The 20,458-nt window shown below is 40.2% G+C and overlaps 1 protein-coding gene across 1 annotated transcript in view; it reads left to right on the top strand.

The window, feature by feature from the left end:
- Positions 1 to 20,458, top strand: part of ttc39a (tetratricopeptide repeat domain 39A) — an 83,184-nt gene that overhangs the window by 26,009 nt on the left and 36,717 nt on the right. Inside the window, 5 exon segments of the mRNA XM_055641783.1 lie at positions 8,116 to 8,247; positions 8,942 to 9,018; positions 12,756 to 12,823; positions 15,256 to 15,320; positions 16,795 to 16,894. Of these exon segments, the coding sequence (XP_055497758.1) occupies positions 8,116 to 8,247; positions 8,942 to 9,018; positions 12,756 to 12,823; positions 15,256 to 15,320; positions 16,795 to 16,894 (442 nt within the window).

A 20,458-nucleotide genomic window follows, 5' to 3' on the forward strand; every position in this document is an offset into this window, starting at 1 on the left:
ACCTCGTAATTAACAAGAATAACAAGTTAGCTGTTTGTGGAAAAATAATCTGCAAGTCTGTTGTGTAGATTTGGGGTTTAGGATCGATTGGGTTGTCTGACCAATAATGGTAGATTGAGCAGAGACTGGTTCACATTGCGGCAAGTGTCAACATTGCAGGGAACAGAACTTTGAAAACATCAATGTAATAAAATAAGAAATGGAAGCAGGAGTAAAGGGCTTGACCCACTTAGACGATTTTTTTCGGCGACAGCGGGAAAATAGGCTGTCGTCATATGGTCGCAGGGTGACTCCTGTATTTTCGTGAGTTGTCTCCTCAAGTGTTGTAACATTTTTCTTGTCGCCGTTAGGTTTTGAAATGTTCAAAACCTTTTGGCGTCAGTGGGCTTGACGCTTGTCTTCTCCTATCGTATATGCTGTTGTAGGTTGTCGCCAGGGTGATGCCAGGTGACGTCGGTTGTCACCGGGTGCTGACTTTGGTGAATTCCATTGGTGACCACCTACGTCAACCGGCGACAGGTACCGGCGATTGAATTGTCTTCAGTTATCGCCGACATGGTCATAGCTTGTCGCATCTTGTCACGGGTGGATGTAAGTTGACTTTGGTTGCCGTAAGTTGTCGCCTGTGTGGTCGAAGGTTGTCGTAGGTGTGGTCGTAGGTGGACGCCCTAAGTCGCGAGGAATTGTGTCGCCGGTTGATGTAGCTTGTCGTAGCTTGACGTCGACTAGGTGGAAGCTTGTCGTGGGGTGGGTCCAGAGAAGCCTGTTTTTCGAGCGACCCACGATGACTGTGACTGTCGCCGGCAGTCGCCTAAAAAAATCACCTAAGTGGGACAGGCCCTTAAGCCTTTTGGGAGAAAGTGCATGCTGTATGTGGACAAAGTCAGAGATGGGAATTAAACCAGATCCCTGGAGCTGTGAGATACCTGCACCCATAATATGGGTTTGTTATTTAATTTATTGTTCAAAGAAAGGGCCCAAATCCCAGGCTTTTTTACGTAGTTTTCAAACTATTAAAAGCACTTCTTCAAAGAGTTTTTTCTTTAACAAAAGAATCTTGTATCTAAATACTAAGTCTGGTGGGCATCCATTTTTGTATGTATGGAATTCAACAAACGGCTTTTTCAACAAGCAGCTAATTGTATATCACCACAAAGCATTCTCCTTACATAAGTCTTGTTCTTCTTCAAAACACTTTAATTTAATTTGTATATAATTGTATTGAATTTTGTGCACATAGAAACATAGAAACATAGAAATTAGGTGCAGGAGAAGGCTATTCGGCCCTTCGAGCCTGCACCGCCATTTAATATGATCATGGCTGATCATCCAACTCAGTATCCCGTACCTGCCTTCTCTCCATACCCTCTGATCCCCTTGGCCACAAGGACCACATCTAACTCCCTCTTAAATATAGCCAATGAACTGGCCTCAACTACCCTCTGTGGCACATCTTTCCTTTGGTTAAACATTGTCTGGAATAAAGCTGGTCTGATTTATTACAAGAATACTATTCACCTTATAAATTGACACTCCAGGTAGGACACAACTAAAGTGAAATCCAGTTACCGATTTATCATATTAAGCAGATTATTGTAAAACCCAGTATAACTAATTAATTTCAGCGCAGGACAAAATATTAATTAAAATTATTTATGGAAGCTGTTACCAAGCTGTTAGTATAAGAAAGCATTGATGACCAAACACAAATTGCTACCAGTAGGATTTGAGGAATAGGTTTTAAGATAACTACAGTAGATTAAATCCATAATCTAGTTTTAAAAAGATAAATTTAACTGTCTACTGCAGGCTTTGGAGTAGTAAGAAATATATTGACTGATTTCACACCAGTACATGCGCACGTATATCCTGAGTAATATTCTTCTGAAAGAGATCCTAATATTTCAGGATAAAGTGAAGCTTCTGAATCTTATACCTGAGGCAGTCATGGACAGTTCTGATTAGTTAATTGCGGAAGGCAGCTTATCAAAGGCTAGAAATTACAGAAGGATGGAAGAATAGTGTAACTTGGTCAAAATCATAGTTGCAATCATCTTAGTATAGTTCAGTTTAGAGACACAACGTGGAAACCTAGTCCGTGCCGACCAGCGATCCCCGCACATTAATACTAATCTACACACACTAGGGACAATTTCCAATTATATCACGCTAAATAACCTACAAACCTGCATGTCTTTGGAGTGTGGGAAGAAACCAGACATCCTGGAATGAACCTGGATGTAAATTAGTTGTTGGTAGGTAGGGAGAAAGGAAGAGAGCCTCTTTATAAATAAGGACTGTTTAAAAATAAATACTCCTAAACCTTTATCCAGGAGTAATACGTTTGTCAGGGGTGGGAATTATGTGGAATATCACTATTCTATCTTGCTTGCAGTCAGCAAAATGTGATATGTAGCCAAGACAATCAATGGACATTTATATAACTAAAAGTCTCATCTTGACCACTTCCTGTCTGTACTGTATATTGATTTTAGAAAAAAAACGTTACCATATATCGCTATGATTTTTGGCCATCTTACTCACAGTCCTCCTCTGCTGAGGCAGCCCCGAGGATTTTTCCGATCGATGAAAAATAAAAAAGTTATGAGTGTTTGAAAAATCCTGAGATCAGCTGATTGGTCCTCTCGCCTGTCAATCACCACTTCCGGGGGGGGGGGGGGGGGGGGGGGGACAGGACTATAAAACCCTGGATGCCTGGACGCGAGTCAGTCACTCTGGAAGCTTGTGAGGGAGAGTCCACAACTGATTCTAAGCTGTGAACTGAACTCTGCTTGAAATGCTATGAAATTGAATTTGGTGGCCTGCACGCTGCTTGAAATGGAATTTCAAGGAATAGCCGTGTGAATTGCCAGCCCACCTGCCCTGAGTGACTGAACAGGCCTGAGTGACCCAAAGAATCCATTCAGCCCACAATGTCCATACTAGCCCTATGGAAATTAAGGGGTTGGACAGGCTAGATGTAGGAAGATTGTTCCCGATGTTAGGGAAGTCCAGGACAAGGGGTCACAGCTTAAGGATAAAGGGGAAATCCTTTAAAACCGAGATGAGAAGAACTTTTTTCACGCAGAGAGTGGTGAATCTCTGGAACTCTCTGCCACAGAGGGTAGTTGAGGCCAGTTCATTGGCTATATTTAAGAGGGAGTTAGATGTGGCCCTGGTGGCTAAGGGGATCAGGGGGTATGGAGAGAAGGCATGTACGGGATACTGAGTTGGATGATCAGCCATGATCATATTGAATGGCGGTGCAGGCTCGAAGGGCCGAATGGCCTACTCCTGCACCTAATTTCTATGTTTCTATGAAACCAGTCCCTTCGGTGCACAACACCCATACTAGCGCTCCAGAAAGTCCCCCCCACACTGGCCACCAATATTGGAATTGATGGAGAGGTGGAATATTGCGTTAGGGGACCAGCCCTCCCGTGTGAACATGGGACCCAATGGGTCCCACTTAGTCTAGTAATTTATACAAATCTGAATAGGCTGTACAAAGCAAAACAGATATCATTGACATAATTCATACAAATCTGAATAGGCTGTACAAAGCAAAACAGATATGTTGAAAAATAGCTCCACATTTTTTTGGCATTTAAACAGCACTGTATGTCACCCTAACATTGTCAGTTCAAGTTGCATAAAGAGCAAGAAGGTCAACATTGTGGTTTACAGAGCAGTATGGTCAGGTTTCTGCACATAACACATTCCCCATTGACATGTTACAAGTTCTCACCATTTTAAAATGTATCACCATAGGTGTGATAGTTTCAGGGAGATCTAAGTGACATGAGACACTAAGCAACACTTCTATCTACTGGGAGTTTAGTTTCATTTAGAGATACAGCGTGGAAACAGGCGCTTCGGCCCACCGAGCCCACGCCGGCCGGCGATCCCCGCACATTAACACTAATCTACACACACTAGGGACAATTTACAATTATATCACACTAACTAACCTACAAACCTGCATGTTTTTGGAGTGTGGGAAGAAACCAGAGATCCTGGAAAAAACCCACGCAGGTCATGGGGAGAACGTACAAACTCAATCAGGTTCAATCCCTGGTCTCTGGCGCTGTAAGGCACCAACTCTACTGCTGGGCCACCTTGCCGCTTGACACTTTAGTTATTGATTAGGCTTGATTATTATTACTGTCTTCTACAACCACTTTTTTTACACTGGTTATTTTGTACCAATTAGAGTGGGCAGAATTGAAATTCTAATGGTGCAGTCATGAGGAGGAGAATTAGATTATTTGAAGAATTATGAAAGTTGGTTTTGTTTAATTATGACAGTTTTGTTTAATTATGATACCAGAAAACCAGGTGCAGTGATCTTCATGTGCTTTGGTTCAGCTTGGGTTTGGCTATCAGAATCTCTGTTGCTTGTTAATAATTTGGGGCTTAAATCTTCGAAGTGTTGAATTTTCCACTGAGTAGCAAGCCCCTTGAGGTCTCTTGTTAGCCGGCTTTAAAATTCATTGTTGCGCAGTGATCTGTATAAATGAACACACAGAGTAATGTTAATCTAAATGTGCCAGGAAATAAATAAAACTATAAACTCCAATTAGAGTGAGGAAAATGATATAAAGGCAACGAGGCATCTGCACACGACAAGCCACCACGAAGACAAGGCTGTAAAATGACAAGGTTGAAAATTAAATATTTCTAGATCCTTTATAATATGGGGACAGGTGGACGTATTGCCCTGTTAACAAATGATAGAATAAAGACAGGGAAGAGGAAGGACCTTGGCTCAGAAATCGAGTGGAATCAGTTTGGGGAAGTGAAGAAACATCAAAAGGCAAGAGAATTGGTGGGAACTGTCAGTAGCCTCTAACAATAATGTACGTATAACACAAGTAATATGATAATCAAGGGGGAACTTTAATCTACGTAGAAACAGTGTAGAGAACAAATTCATGGAGTGGATGGTTGTCTCGAACATCTGAGGAGCCAACTGCTGAATGTGCACTTTTGTGCGATGAGAAAAGGTTAATTAATAAAATTTCTCATATTCTGCCAGAGTAGTCTACAACCCAATGGTTTGAACATTGAATTTTTCCAGTTTCGGATAACCCTCATTCCCTTCACTCCTTTCTCTCACCTCCTGGGCGGCAGAGGTTCTCTCAGTTTGCTTGTCACGCAGTTTTGTTCCCGTCACTAGGAGGTTCTATCTGCCTATCACCAACATATTACACTTTCTAGGTCTCCCCTCTGCTAACTCATTCCATCTGCCCCTTATCCTTCCCTTACCTGATTTCACAAATTTCCTTCCTTGCTTAATGGCTGCTTCTTGAGTCCCTTTAGAAATTAGATTTGAGAGCTACAGCATGGAAACAGACCCTGCGGCCCACCACGTCCATGCTGACCAGCGATCACCCCATACAGCAACACTATCCTACACACTAGGGACAATTTTTCACAGAAGCCAAATAAGTCTGTACATCTTTGGAGTGTGATTTCTTAATTCTATTCTGATACAAATAGATATCTTCCTATCAACTTTAGTCAAATGAACATCATGGATGTCAAAAAGGGAGTGCATGTCCTCAATTCTATAAAGTGCATAATTTTGTTAGGTTTTAATTCCTTTGTAGTAGGATGCATGATGGGTTTTATGAAGGCTGAATTTTGATGCACTCTTGAATGAACTTGATTTTACCGAACCGCAAAACAAACCAAAGTAACACTCTATAGTTTGTGTTGAGTGAATTTGTAATCTCCATCAAAGCATATAGCAACGTATACAAACATTTGAGTTCTGAGAAACACAGACAGTTTTTTCAAGAGTTCTTCACAGACGGGCTCTAATTGTTACAGCCCAGAAAGCAAGATCATTCTTACAACTGTACCCAACATCCCGTCTTCTGACTTTTGAGTCTGTTGGAAGCTTGATATACAAACTGTTTCACACAATCTGAACCTCTTCTTGTGAGATATATTGTGAAGTTAAATTGCCATTTCTCTCCTTGTTCCAAACTGGGCTGAATGAAACTCGACCATATCCTAAGCCACGGGGTCATTTCTGCTGAAGTGTATCCTGCTGGGAGTATATTGTTCGTTGGCTTAGGAAATGTTGCAACTCAATATTTCATTCTGAACGTCAATCGACCTTCCACTACCTGTTTTTCTCAGCCCCTCCTTTAGCCATGCAAAGCAACTTTTTTTCTTGAAAATCAACATTAATAATTAGGAGATTCAATCTTACAGCATCTGTAACTTTAATTCAGGATATTTTCTCCTTCCCATTTGAAGTTGGATGCGAAGGAAAAGTGAAATACAGTGTTATTTATATTTGATAAGGTCCCACATAGGAGATTAGTGGGCAAAATTAGAGCACATGGTATTGGGGGTAGGGTACTGACATGGATAGAAAAACACTGAAAGTAAGCATGCAGGTACAGCAGTGAAGAAAGCGAATGGAATGTTGGCATTCACAACAAGAGGAGTTAAGTATAGGAGCAAAGAGGTCCTTCTGTAGTTGTACAGGGCCCTAGTGAGACCACACCTGGAGTAGTGTGTGCAGTTTTGATCTCCAAATTTGAGGAAGGGCATTCTTGCTATTGAGGGAGTGCAGCGTAGGTTCACGAGGTTAATTCCCGGGATGGCGGGACTGTCATATATTGATAGAATGGAGCGACTGGGCTTGTATACTTTGGAATTTAGAAGGATGAGAGGGATTCTTATTGAAGCATATCAGATTATTAAGGGTTTGGACACGTTAGACGCAGGAAACATGTTCCCAATGTTGGGAGAGTCCAGAACCAGAGGCCACAGTTTAAGAATAAGGGAAAAGCCATTTAGAGCGGAGATGAGGAAAACCTTTTTCACACAGAGGGTTGCGAATCTGTGGAATTCTCTGCCTCAGAAGGCAGTGGAGGACAATTCTCTGTATGCTTTCAAGAGAGAGTTGGATAGAGCTCTTAGGGAAAAGGCAGGAACAGGCTCCTGAGTGGATGATCAGCCATGATCACAGTGAATGGCAGTGTTGGCTCGAAGGGCTGAATGGCCTCCTCCTGCACCTATTGTCTATTGTTCTTTATAAATAGTTCCATTTTAAATGGCCTAAAATATGGCATTATCTGATATGACTTCTTAAAGACTGTCTGTGGCAAAGTTACATCTTAATCCCAGTTAGGCATATTCTGTGGTGGTACCCAACCCTAATTACTTTGATCACTGAAAAGTTGCCAATTAATACTAAAAGTTGGCCACCTGTCTTTCACAATAATGTATATGGGCCACATTGGAATGGTGTTATAAGCAATTCCAAGTGGTGCTTCAGGAGGTTGAATTCTGAAATCCCAATGGCTAGGTCTCCATATCATTGTTTGTGACAATGACAGTGGCCACTGCCTTCACATTCATTCTAACTGCGGAGTTCTTCCATAGTCTTGTTTTAGTATCAATGCTCTTCATGAACATATTTTTCAATCTTAGATGGACGATTAATAACTTCTGAAATGAAATATCTTGTTTTCTTTCAGATCTGCGTCTCATTCAATCCATCACTTAACGTGTGTTTCTACCCTTGCTGCAAAATTGGGTCTTTTGCAAAGTAACAGCCAAGAAAAATGGCTGTTTATAAGAAGAATCTGTAGGCAATGCACATTTGGCACAAATACATCAGCACTGGCATTCAACTAGCTTATGTCAAATACTGTGTTTGTGTGAAAATTGAGGTCAGATGGAGGGCGGGGGGGTGGTGGAATGGAATGTGAGAAAAGGCATGGCATTATTTTGAAACCGCTTGTCCACAGCTAGCTGTAACTCTGCAAGGACCAATTCATGTGTTCACCTCCCCCCTCCAACTCCCGCCGTTTCCCAGCGGAAGTTCTCACCGGGGCAGCTCTCTGGAGGCCATCCTCGATGGTGCCCCTGGCTCTCAACAGACGTGCACATGATTTTATGGATTATTATCAATTTCATGGTTAAATATTGAAATACTACCATATAAGGTTGCTATACAAATCTTTCTTTTTGAAAGTGCATCCATGTCAAAATACTCCCCCCTGCAAAATGGTATTGAGAGGAGGCTGCTAAAATTGATTTAATTATTAATATTAACTGTATCCATATACTTTTCTATTAATTTTGCAGAGCCAAAGACAGCATGTACCACTCCCTGACATATGCCACGATATTGGAAATGCAAGCCATGATGACCTTTGAACCTGAGGATATTATTAATGCAGGAAATATGATGAAAGATGCCCAAGCAGTCTGTCAAAAGCAAGTAGTTTCTTTAAAAAAAATACATGTGTGGACAAATGTAAAATTGTAAAGTTTAGTAACAGTTCAGATAAATTGACTAATTGTTATTAGCAGCAACTTGTATTTTTAATGATGTGCAAATAACAGTATTCTTTTACTAACTTATAAGCTACAGTTCAATTAGATAAAATCGACAGAGAACAACACGAGCTCCTGAGGTTGGACATTTGTTCTGGATTACGGTGAAGGAGAGGGAATACTGAATTGTCCACCCAGTATCAGCAGCATCAATAATCCCCTCTGTTACATTGGCTGTTTATTGGCCATTTTGAGTCACTTGTGTGCGATGCATTTCTGCCCTGAAGGATCCACCTGTATTACGAGATGGTAAAGTTTGACTGAGCAAATATTGCACTTGAAAACTTATAAATCAGAATTTACAAGAGAAAAAAAAAGTTTCTTATTGCTGCTCAGATCCGAAATTAAATAAAAAATATTAAACACCAGAAATGTAATCAAATAAATAAGTTTGTATTGCAATTTGTCAAGTTCTGTGCACATACATTTGCCTTCATGATTCAGATTTAGCCAAGCATTTAGAAATGCATCCTGGCAATAATTATGGCTCTTAAAATCTGTGGTCACTAAAATTAACTTCATTTAATTATTCACATGGTAGTAACCTGGGTTACTCTTCCTTTTCTTCCACTAGGTTTAGGAAAAAAACCACTGTTGCAGATTCAATCAACAACCTGATGAACAGGCAAACAGCGGAGTATTTCACAGAAGGTTAGTCCAGTGTTTTCTAATTTAAGGTTTCATCCTCCACTGGTGATGCTTCACAACATTCCTCGCTAACCTTACACTGTCCCCATTTCTGTAAGTCATTGTTGTCAACTGGAGAGGAAGCACAGGAGACCCTAATTGCAAACTTTTTACATTGTTTCATCCAATCTATTTGGATATGTTTTCTCGAAAAGATGAATTGACCTGACCTACCTAATTTTTTTTCTCTTTGCTCTTAACGAATGCCTGGCCTCTGCTTTTATTATTAACTCTGTCAGTGCATATAACATCACAAACTCCTTTGTGTAATAGAAAATCTTCCCTGGTCTCTTTCCTAGTCAAGAGTGTTTAACTATCACATGTACTGACAATGGAGCAATGAAATTCTTACTGCAGCAGCATAACAGGCCTGTAAACACAATACTCACAGTTATCCTGTAATAAACACACAAATTAAATAAATCAAAATCCCAAATACCTGTGCCAAAAAAAGCCCAAAGTCCTTAGTGTAACCAAAGCCAGTCTTTCGTTCAGTTTAGTTGGTGTTTTGTAGTGTTCAAGAGCCTGGTGGTCGCTGGGAAGAACCAATTCTTAATCCTGTTAGTCACGGTTTTCAGGCTTGTGTACTTTCTTCCCAGTGGTAGGGGTGAAATGAGAGAAATGGAATGGGGAGAAGTGAAATGGCCAGAAAGGTGTGGGTCTTTGCTGTCTGCCTTGTTGAGGTAGCACCTCCTAATTATCCATTTGATGGTGGGGAGATTAATACTGAACCATTTATTGTAATCTCCTTTGTTCCTGGGTTTTTGAGTTGCCAATATAACAAGTCCATATGCTCTCTACCATATACCTTTAGAAGTTCAAGAGACTTCATCAACATATCGAATCACCTCAATCTTCTAAGGAAGTAGGGGTAGTGATGGTCATTCTTTGTGATTGCATCAATATGCTGGGCCCAGGACGGATCTTCAGAGTTATGCATGACCTGGGACTTGAAATTGTTGACTATTTCCATTACCAACCCACTGATGAAGACAGATTTATGAATCGTTGGCTCCCCTCTTCTAAAATCAACTCCTTGGTTTTGCTGATGTTGAGAGCAAGGTTGTCATTTTGGCACCATTCAAACAGATTATCAATCTCCCTCTGTACTCAGACTCATCCTGTAGATCAGTGGCTCCAGCGCCTGGGCCTTGCCCATAATTCGTCCAACAACGGTGGTGTCTCCAGTGAATTTCAAGATGGCATTGGAGTTTAGCATTTGGCACTGGCTTCACAGTCATGGATATAGAACGAATAAAGCAGGAGACTGAACGCACAGCCCTAGGATGCTCCTGTGCTGATGGTTGTTGAGAAGGAAGTGTTGTCAGTACTGATTATGGTTTGTGGATGAGGAAGTCGAGGATCCAGTTGCATAGGCATGAGAAGAGACTCATTTCCCTGGGCTTGATAACAGGTTTAGAGGGGTGATGGTGTTGAATGCCTAGTTGTTCTGACTGCCTTATTTGCTCTTTCTGTTTTCCCTTGATTTAGGATCCCAGTCACTGGAAATAATCAGCTCTTACATCCTATTGCTGCTATAAATTTAAATACTTTCACTAATTGATTCTGCATTTTCCTGCGCTCTGACTAAACACATTATTCAATATATTTCCTTCTACTGTGGAAGCCTAATAATTGTTTTATACCAATTTCACAGGATACAGATTACACAACAAACCTTGACTGCAGTCTCACTGCGATTAGACATTGAATCACTGCTGTATCTGAACCTGCTTATTGTATGCTTTTACCCATAAAGCCCATTATTAAATCATGATGCTGTGGGCTCTTCCCTCTCATGCTACTGCTTTTAACATGTAAAGATGAACCCCAAATCCCTGACTTTCCAGATTGAGATTTTTTTCCTCAATTGAATTTCACCCTTCATTTCCTCACCTACTTCATCATCATCATTTTATAAATTTCTCCTTTGATCTTCTATTGGTCCATCAATATTTAGCGGAATCTTGCAAATAAGATTCTTTGTGATCCATTTTCAAACTAATAACTTGGACAAAATTGATGCAATGACTCTAGATTTTCTTTGCTGCCTCACTAAGAATCATTTGGCTCCGACAGGCATCAGCTTTATGTGAGTAAATGTAGAATTGGAGCTTAATGTGGACTATTAGACATAAGCGATATCACTGTTTCTGCAGAAATGTTGCATATTTACAAAATCCCAAGTCTTAATATTGAATCAAACAAAATATTCCACGTTAAATACCTGTACCTACTGTAAAACACAATGCAAGATTACTTTCTCATGATTGTTGGCAAATAATACCAATTGGAAGTGTGCCTGTGTGGAGAGCATAATAGGATAGGAATGAATCTGGTAGCAAGGAGGCAAACATTGTTCTTCTCCTAATCCCCTGTACTCAATGATTCAATGATATTTTATTGTCACATGTACCTGGGTACAGTGAAATACTTTGTTTTGCATACAACCCAGTAAAATCACTTTTGCAGACTTCACCTAGGCAGTACACAAGTGTCGCCATGTTTTGGCGCAAGCAAAGTTAGAAAAGTTCATCGAACCATGCTATAAACTTCACTCTCCAGCATGTCCCCATTTTTTCTTGGCGCCCCTCCCCTTCCCCCGCCAGGTCACCCCTTTGTTCTTGGTTCTCTCCCCCCCCCCCCCCTGCTATGGCAGCTCTCGGTGGCTCTCTCCGGAAGCCGTCCTCACTCTCCGGCCTTCCTCGCTCTCTGACGGCCCACCTCGCTCTCACAGACCTCTCGCTCTTGATGGTTCCTTGCGGAACCCTCCTGTCTTGGTGGCGCAATCCCGTCGATGCCGTTGGCTCGGGGCCGAGTTCGTAGTCATGGTGGACGAGCTGGGGGGGGTGGGGGGGGTCCCCTCTCCTCAGTGAGCGAGTCCTCGGTCTGCAGCAGGTGAGCTGGGCCTGCTGGAGTGCTTTGCCCCAGCTCGCCAAACTTGGCCCCATACTCTTCAGCAGAGTTCTCAGACCAGCATCTATATAAGCTGCAGGGAAATGTCAAAGTACTTGAAGATTTACACCAGTTTTGCATCAATTTTACAGCAAGCCAATGAGACAAACCAGGAAACCTTTCTGAGTTTACTAGCAATATTTTAAAACAGAGGAATGAGGATATACCCCAAGTGGAGGAAATTGTAGGCTGTTGCTTCTCTTATCAGTGGGGTCTAAAAGTATAATGCTACGTTGCAATGCAATACGTAGTGCAGGCTTGAAGGGCCGAATGGCCTACTCCTGCACCTATTTTCTATACTGCAATGTTAATTAGAGGGGTTCCAAGGAATATTTTATGGGAGGAATGTAAGAGCAGTGGAGAGGTTCAAGGAAGAAATTCATGAGTTTAAACCTTGATAATGAAAGGCACACTGAAGTGGTACTGTGACTAAACTTTGGGAAGGTTAAGAGTTCAGGCATGGAGGAGTACACATACCTCGGAAGGTAATAGGATCAGAGGATATTGAAGAGCTCAGGGAGCTGATGCCATTGAGCAGTGTGTAAACTAACTTTCAAGATTATTATAGCAAAAATCATTTAATGAGAAGCTCTAAAATATTTAAGTCTGCTTGATTGGAATCTTGATTAATCCATGAATATGTTAACATTACTAGAATTAAGGACTGGTCATAAATTGTCATAATAATACTTAATTACAATTGTTTAATACCATTAGCTTATCTGTAGTGTTTGATCTATACACAGAGGAAATGCATGCTGAAGTCTGCTATGCTGAGTGTTTATTACAGAGAGCTGCTCTGACTTTCTTACAGGTAATTATATGTTGGGCTAGGGAAAGGGAATGAAAGATTGCATCTTCTACTTGTCAAATCATTTCATATTATCATTGGATGTAATTACCGAAATGTTGATTTTGAGCTGAAATTGTTTTATTTATAGCACAGTCCTGTGACATAACTGGCATTTCAACCATATGTATTGCACAAATTAAATGACAATTCAGTACATGAGCTATAAACATCATGGTATAACCAGGGCATTCAGTCCCTATTCATTAGAAACTTGCAACATGGCTTTAGGAACTTGCCAGTTATTTTTAAAGATCTGAATTAGAAATAGGTTTTGCTTCTTCCAAGGAAAAAATAATATTCTGAAAAGAACAACTCACGGATATCTGACATAATTAATTACCTATTAGTTCTCGGATGGGGATTAGGATATCTATTTGTTTTTCCATCACATCCATTGCAAGTCACTTATGAAAACAAACTGCGTCAACTCTTAATATTTTACTATAACCTCTGCAGTCTCTTGTGTCTGCAGCAAATCTTACTTTGTTTTATAAAAATCCTCACTCCTATCCATTTCTATAAAAGACACATGGGAGAAATTTAACTTGGTCATGAATATTAAATGCACAAAAGTTTAGGCTACCTTTACCGTTACACATTTGGTCCCAATTCAACAGTTCTTTTAACTTAATGTGACAATAGGGAAGGAGGATGGTAAATCACACTACCGGGGGTGGTGGTGGGTGCAGATACGATAGTGGCACTTAAGAGACATTTGGATTGGTACACAGATATTCAGGGAATGGAAGGATATGGATTATGTGCAGATAAGAGTTGGTCTCGGCATCATGGTTGTTACAGACATTGTGGGCCAAAGAGCCTGTTCCTGTGCTGCACTGTTGCATGTTATATGTAAGGGTGAAATTCTGATGGGTTGAATGATTTTATTGTATTACCTTGCTTTAAAATGCAAACAACTCTTGTTACCTGCATTTTAATGAATCATGGTGTCCATTATTGCTGATTGTTTGCTATAACCAAGGGGGGGGGGGGGATAAATATGTACAGTATTGGAAAACAGCCAATAAATGTACACTAAACAAGACACACAGTGAACAGGAAAGGTAAACAGAGACTTAGACATGACTTACTCAACCACCTCACGGTCACTCCGTGAACAATGAACCCAGTCCTTGTTCCTTACACGAATGGATGCCTCCGTTACAACACATTTTGTCCGCTACAGCTGAAATCTGTTATGAAGTGGTCCATTATAACGAGGGTGGACTGTGATGCTCTATTTCCCATGCTAAAATTAATTTCCTCACACTTAATTGCTCTAAGTTGTCTTAAATGTCCAGAGGCATATAATGCAAAAGTGTCATAGCACTAAAATGCACTAAATGTTTCTGAAACATTCAAAAATTAAAAAAATCAAATCAAACCCAAAACAAATTTTAAAACTTGTTCCAGACTTTGTTTCATTGGTAAGATTAATAATGCTTTTCATAACTGATATTGCAGAGAAAAGTTGGGATTGTTGATTTTGCTCCACATTGACTGACAGCCAATTCTAGGTTTCTACACATGTTCACACAAAGGCGGACATCTAGAGATTTGTGACAGTATAATATTGCTGGGCAAACAACTGCTCTCTATTTGTGTATTTGTCATGGGATTGAGAGCATGATTGAGGATTTAAATGGTCCAAATTTATACTTTGCACCTCCTGATCACTCTGTGCCAGGTAAGAAAAGGCAAAACAGATCTTTACCCGTGGTTAACCACAAGGGAATGGGTTTAGATACGTGGGTAAATGTTTTTATTGTAAAACATTTTTTAGAAATACTGCTAATAATTATTTAAAAAATCCCCAAAACCTCAATTGATTGTTAATATGGATATTGAAGATATTTAAAAATATTTAGAGAAGTCTTTTAAAGTGTGTTAGAGTTTGAGCTTTATTTCAAGTTTTTAAGTTTTGTCTTTAATTTGATTCTCAACTTTTTTAAATGTGAATCTCTCACCAACATTCTGAAATATACAATGCATTTTGGTTCTTAACCTTTTTTTGACAGTCCCAGTTCAGTTAGGAGGGGTGGCTTAGCTGATGTTGAGGAGCTCCTTTTTGTGGCTGATATTTATTTTGGCCATCTCTGATAATCCCATTATGACGTGGAAAGTATTGTAGTTGTGTATTCATTTCCAATAATTGCTCCCGGCCTTTTCTGGAGATTGTTTCAGTGGTTGACACTAACCACAAAACCTGACCTAAAACATTTTAACATTCCAGCTTCTTGTTGTTAGCTCAGCAAATGCCACCTCGCTGTGCCTAAAGAAATAAAAAGTGAGCAGTTTTGTTTTGCCAATAACAAATCACACAGGCTATCTTTCTTAACTATCCAATCATATACAGTACTGCAGATATACTTTAACAAATGTTTTAATTTCAGGATGAGAACATGATTAGCTTCTTCAAAGGTGGCATCAAAGTAAGAAATAGTTACCAGACATACAAGTAAGTTGGGCAGAGCTCTGTAAGATAATGGCTGATCATTGTTGCTGTGTTTTGTCTTTGTGTGAGGATAACTAATTAAAATTATTAAATGCAAAAGATCTGCCTTCTCTAACTTACCTTTGCAATTTCTATCCAACATTATTCACCTTTTGAAAATTTTTCTTTGAATCAAAAGTTAGTGAACAGGATCAAAATTAAGGTCACCAGTCTTGGTATCAGAGTTAAACCAATTAGAACTACAGTCAGTAAACATTTCCAACAAAGACCACTGGGTTGGATCATGTGGAATATTTAAAATGGGGGTCAACACATTTTTATCAGGCAACATGAAAATAAGACAAGTAAATAAAATTGAAGCTAGCTGATCTAATTGAAGATGAAGTAGACTTGAAAGGCTGGTCAGCCTATCTCTTTAATTACTTAACCACATTTGAAACATTCTTAAATTGAACTGCATTGTTCCATTTTAGACAGTTTGCATGGAGCCTGTACCTATGTACAGTATGAAAGTCAACGCGTTTAAAATTAAATGCTTCATGGAAAAGGGAACTGTGCTCCCTGGCCTCTAATAATGTTACCAAGTCACTAAGAATCATTCTACAGCAACTTGGCATTGACATATCATTTTCCACCTCTCTTGTAAGAAAATGCTTGGTTTGCAATTTTCAGCAGAGAATAACTCATAGCATGGGGGCTGATGCAGGCATAAAAGATCAATATTGAATCATAATTATTCCTCCAGATATTACCGAATTAATTGTACTGTTGTGCTTGGAAAGCTTCCCTATTACTTTTATGAAAAATCTCTTGAAAATGTTAATTTAATACAATTTTTAAATGATCAATCAATCCATCTCCCTCCACTTTCTTAAATGTGTACTGTATAGAACAGTCATAACCCTGCTCAGATTTCTGTCTAATACTGTTGTGATTAGACTTGGGGTTAATTATAAGTCAATAGTTTATTAGTTTATGAAAGATAATTCCATTTTGATTGAATTAACATCATACAGATAAACATGAAATCTCTCTTTTAATCTTGAAAGATAAAAAATCCCCATAAAAACAAGCAAATCTTATCTGCCCTTATCAGGCTTGTTCATGAGAATCTCCATCAGGGAATCACATTCGGCACCATATCCATGATATGAATGAGTAAATGTATACACACACACACACTGAACTTTTTTTCTTTCTTGTTTATTATATTGTTTACAGTGTACTATGTTTACATATTATGGTGTGCATGTAAGACTTTCATTGTTCTATCTTGGACATATGATATTAGAACACTTGACTCTTGATAGGGTTTCATAAATGAACTGTGTCATTACAAATAATTTCAACATTTCATTTAAAAAAAGAGCTGAGATACAATATTAAATATGTATTTATCAATGAGAATAGCTTAATTACAATGCATTCTGTCCAAAAAATACTGATTTGGCTGTTGATTTTTTTTTATTATTTAAAGGGAGCTTCTCAATATTGTGCAGTCATCCAGCTACACTAAAGGAGAGAATTATAGCCACTTGGAAGGAGGTGTTCAACTTGGAATTGGAGCTTTTAATCTAGTGAGTAAAGGCAATCTATTAAATTCAGTTATTTTTTTTAGCACCTTGACATGCCCTTTCTCTAAACAGGTTGGTTTGGTCTTTCTCCCCCAGTCTCCACATGATCTGATATTTAAACATAAATTGTCTGCTCCTAATTCTCTGCTATTGTTACAATTGTAAATAATGGCTGTGAGAATTGAGAGATCAATCTGAGGATGACTGGAGGTGAACTTGTTCTTCGCTCAAATTAGGCACAGAGCATAATATGCATCCCACTGTCACTCACATGTAACCTAATTTTCGATTGACGATTTTGCACTACTGGCAATAGGGAACTTCATCCCATTGGCCCTCCGGTTTCTTATAACCCTTTGTGCCAAAACACCAATAATCCAATTGGATTGGGTTGGGGCCAGAGGGTTACTGCGCTGTATCCTTGCAATAATCAAATTCTGCAGTTTTAAAAAAAATACAATAGTGAATTGAAATTGTATCATTGGATATGGTCATTAATTTGGTTGTGAGTTGAAAAAACATATTTTTAATACTATTATTGATATTTTCGTCCTCAAAACAACTTTTAAAGAACCTTCTCTTATTTTTGTGCTAAATTGCCCAGAAATTCAATACCATTATTTCTTTCTTTCAGTGTGTTGCAATTGAAAAGCTTTGTTTTCCATGTAAAATGTAATAACAATTATTTCTGGGTCATGTCATGTTTCTGAACAAAATTGACTGTTTACTTCGGCATTTTCTGCATCTGGGATGCATAGGATATCATCTCAAGGAGAAATCCTTTTTTGATCACTTTGTCCGAGAGGCACCTGTCATCAGACTGTCCTGGAACCACAGGATTTTAAAGGTGTACGTTCAAATTGGGAAACCTGAGAAGTAATGAATTTACATAAGTAAACTTAGCAATTATAGACCTGTTAGTTTGACTTCAGTGGTGGGCAACTTAATGGAAAAGATACTTAGAGATAATATATATAAGCATCTGGATAAACAGGGTCTGATTAGGAACAGTCAACATGGATTTGTGCCTGGAAGGTTATGTTTGACTAATCTTCTTGAATTTTTTGAAGAGGTTACTAGGGAAATTGACGAGGGTAAAGCAGTGGATGTTGTCTATATGGACTTTAGTAAGGCCTTTGACAAGGTTCCTCATGCAAGGTTGGTTAAGAAGGTTCAACTGTTGGGTATAAATGCAGGAATAACAAGATGGATTCAACAGTGGCTGAATGGGAGAAGCCAGAGGGTAATGGTGGATGGCTGTGGTTATCGGGTTTGGAGGCAGGTGACTAGTGGGGTGCCTCAGGGATCTGTGTTGGGTCCTTTGTTGTTTGTCATGTACATCAATGATCTGGATGAAGGTGTGGTAAATTGGATTAGTAAGTATGCAGATGATACCAAGATAGGGGGTGTTGTGGATAATGAAGAGGATTTCCAAAGTCTACAGAGTGATTTAGGCCATTTGGAAAAATGGGCTGAAAGATGGCAGATGGAGTTTAATGCTGATAAATGTGAGGTGCTACACCTTGGCAGGACAAATCAAAATAGGACGTACATGGTAAATGGTAGGGAATTGAAGAATACAGGTGAACAGAGGGATCTGGGAATAACCGTGCATAGTTCCTTGAAGGTGGAATCTCACATAGATAGGGTGGTAAAGAAAGCTTTTGGTATGCTAGCCTTTATAAATCAGAGCATTGAGTATAGAAGCTGGGATGTAATGTTAAAATTGTACAAGGCATTGGTGAGACCAAATCTGGAGTATGGTGTACAATTTTGGTCGCCCAATTATAGGAAGGATGTCAACAAAATAGAGAGAGTACAGAGGAGATTTACTAGAACGTTGCCTGGGTTTCAACAACTAAGTTACAGAGATAGGTTGAATAAGTTAGGTCTTTATTCTCTGGAGCGCAGAAGGTTAAGGGGGGGGGGACCTGATAGAGGTTTTTAAAATGATGAGAGGGATAGACAGAGTTGATGTGGACAAGCTTTTCCCTTTGAGAATAGGGAAGATTCAAACAAGAGGACATGACTTCAGAATTAAGGGACAGAAGTTTAGGGGTAACATGAGGGGGAACTTCTTTACTCAGAGAGTGGTAGCGGTGTGAAATGAGCTTCCAGTGGAAGTGGTGGAGGCAGGTTCGTTGGTATCATTTAAAAATAAATTGGATAGGCATATGGATGAGAAGGGAATGGAGGGTTATGGTATGAGTGCAGGCAGGTGGGACTAAGGGAAAAAAAGTTGTTCGGCACGGACTTGTAGGGCCGAAATGGCCTGTTTCCGTGCTGTAATTGTTATATGGTTATAATCCTTTAGGCTCTATTAAATCTGTATTAAATCATCTCCTTGTCAACAACTCTTGGTTGCCTAATGGCTCTTTGACATGCTCTCACCCAAACCCTGTGATCCCTTCCACATTTGCTACTTGCAGTCATATAGCTGTACAGCATGAAAACGGGCCCTCCGGCCCATCTCAGTCATGCCTATGAAGTTGCCTAACCAAAATAGTCCCACTTGCCTGCGTCTGACCCATATCCTCCAAACCTTTCCTGCCCATGTGCTTGCCCAAGTATTTTTTAAATGTCATAATTTAGTTTTTAGTTTAGTTTAGGGGGTTAGGCATGGAAACGGGCCCTTCAGCCCACCGAGTCCACGGTGACCTGTTCACACTAGTTCTATGCTGTCCCACTTTCTCATCCATTCCCTACTCACTAGGGGCAAATTTGCAGAGGCCAATTAACCTATGTTTAAGAAAGAACTGCAGATGCTTGAAAAATCGAAGGTAGATAAAAATGCTGGAGAAACTCAGCTGGTGAGGCAGTATCTATGGAGCGAATGAATAGGTGACGTTTTGGGACGAGACCCTTCTTCAGACAGAAGAAAGGACGAGGCAGAGATAGTGGGCTGTGGGAGAGCTGGGAAGGGGAGGGGAAGGAGGGAGAATGCACGGACTACTTGAAATTGGGTAAGTCAATGTTCATACCGCTGGAGTGTAAACTACCTAAGCGAAATATGGGGTGTTGCTCCTCCAATTTGTGGTGGGACTTACTCTGGCCATGGAGGAGGCCCAGGAAAGAAAGGTCGGATTTGGAATGGGAGGGGGAGTTGAAGTGCTGAGCCATCGGGAGATCAGGTTGGTTTATGCAAACTATGCGGAGGTGTTGGGCGAAGCGATCGCCAAGCCTGCGCTTGGTCTCACCGATGTAGAGCAGTTGACACCTAGAGCAGTGGATGCAATAAATGAGGTTGGAGGAGGTGCAGGTGAACCTCTGCCTCGCATGGAAAGACTGCTTGGGTCCTTGGATGGAGTCGAGGGGAGAGGTAAAGCAATAAGTGTAGCATTTCCTGCGGTTGCAAGGGAAAGTACCAGGGGAGGGGGTGGTTTGGGTGGGAAGGGTCGAATTGACCAGGAGGAGTAACGGAGGGAGCGGTCTTTGCGGAAAGCCGAAAGGGAAGGTGATGGGAAGATGTGGACAGTGGTGGGATCCCGTTGGAGGTGGCGAAAATGTTGGAGGATTATCTGTTGTATGTGACGGCTGGTAGGGTGGAAGGTGAGGACTAGGGGGACT

Source organism: Leucoraja erinacea, chromosome 10 (genome assembly GCF_028641065.1).
Source record: "Leucoraja erinacea ecotype New England chromosome 10, Leri_hhj_1, whole genome shotgun sequence".
Taxonomy (NCBI): domain Eukaryota; kingdom Metazoa; phylum Chordata; class Chondrichthyes; order Rajiformes; family Rajidae; genus Leucoraja; species Leucoraja erinaceus.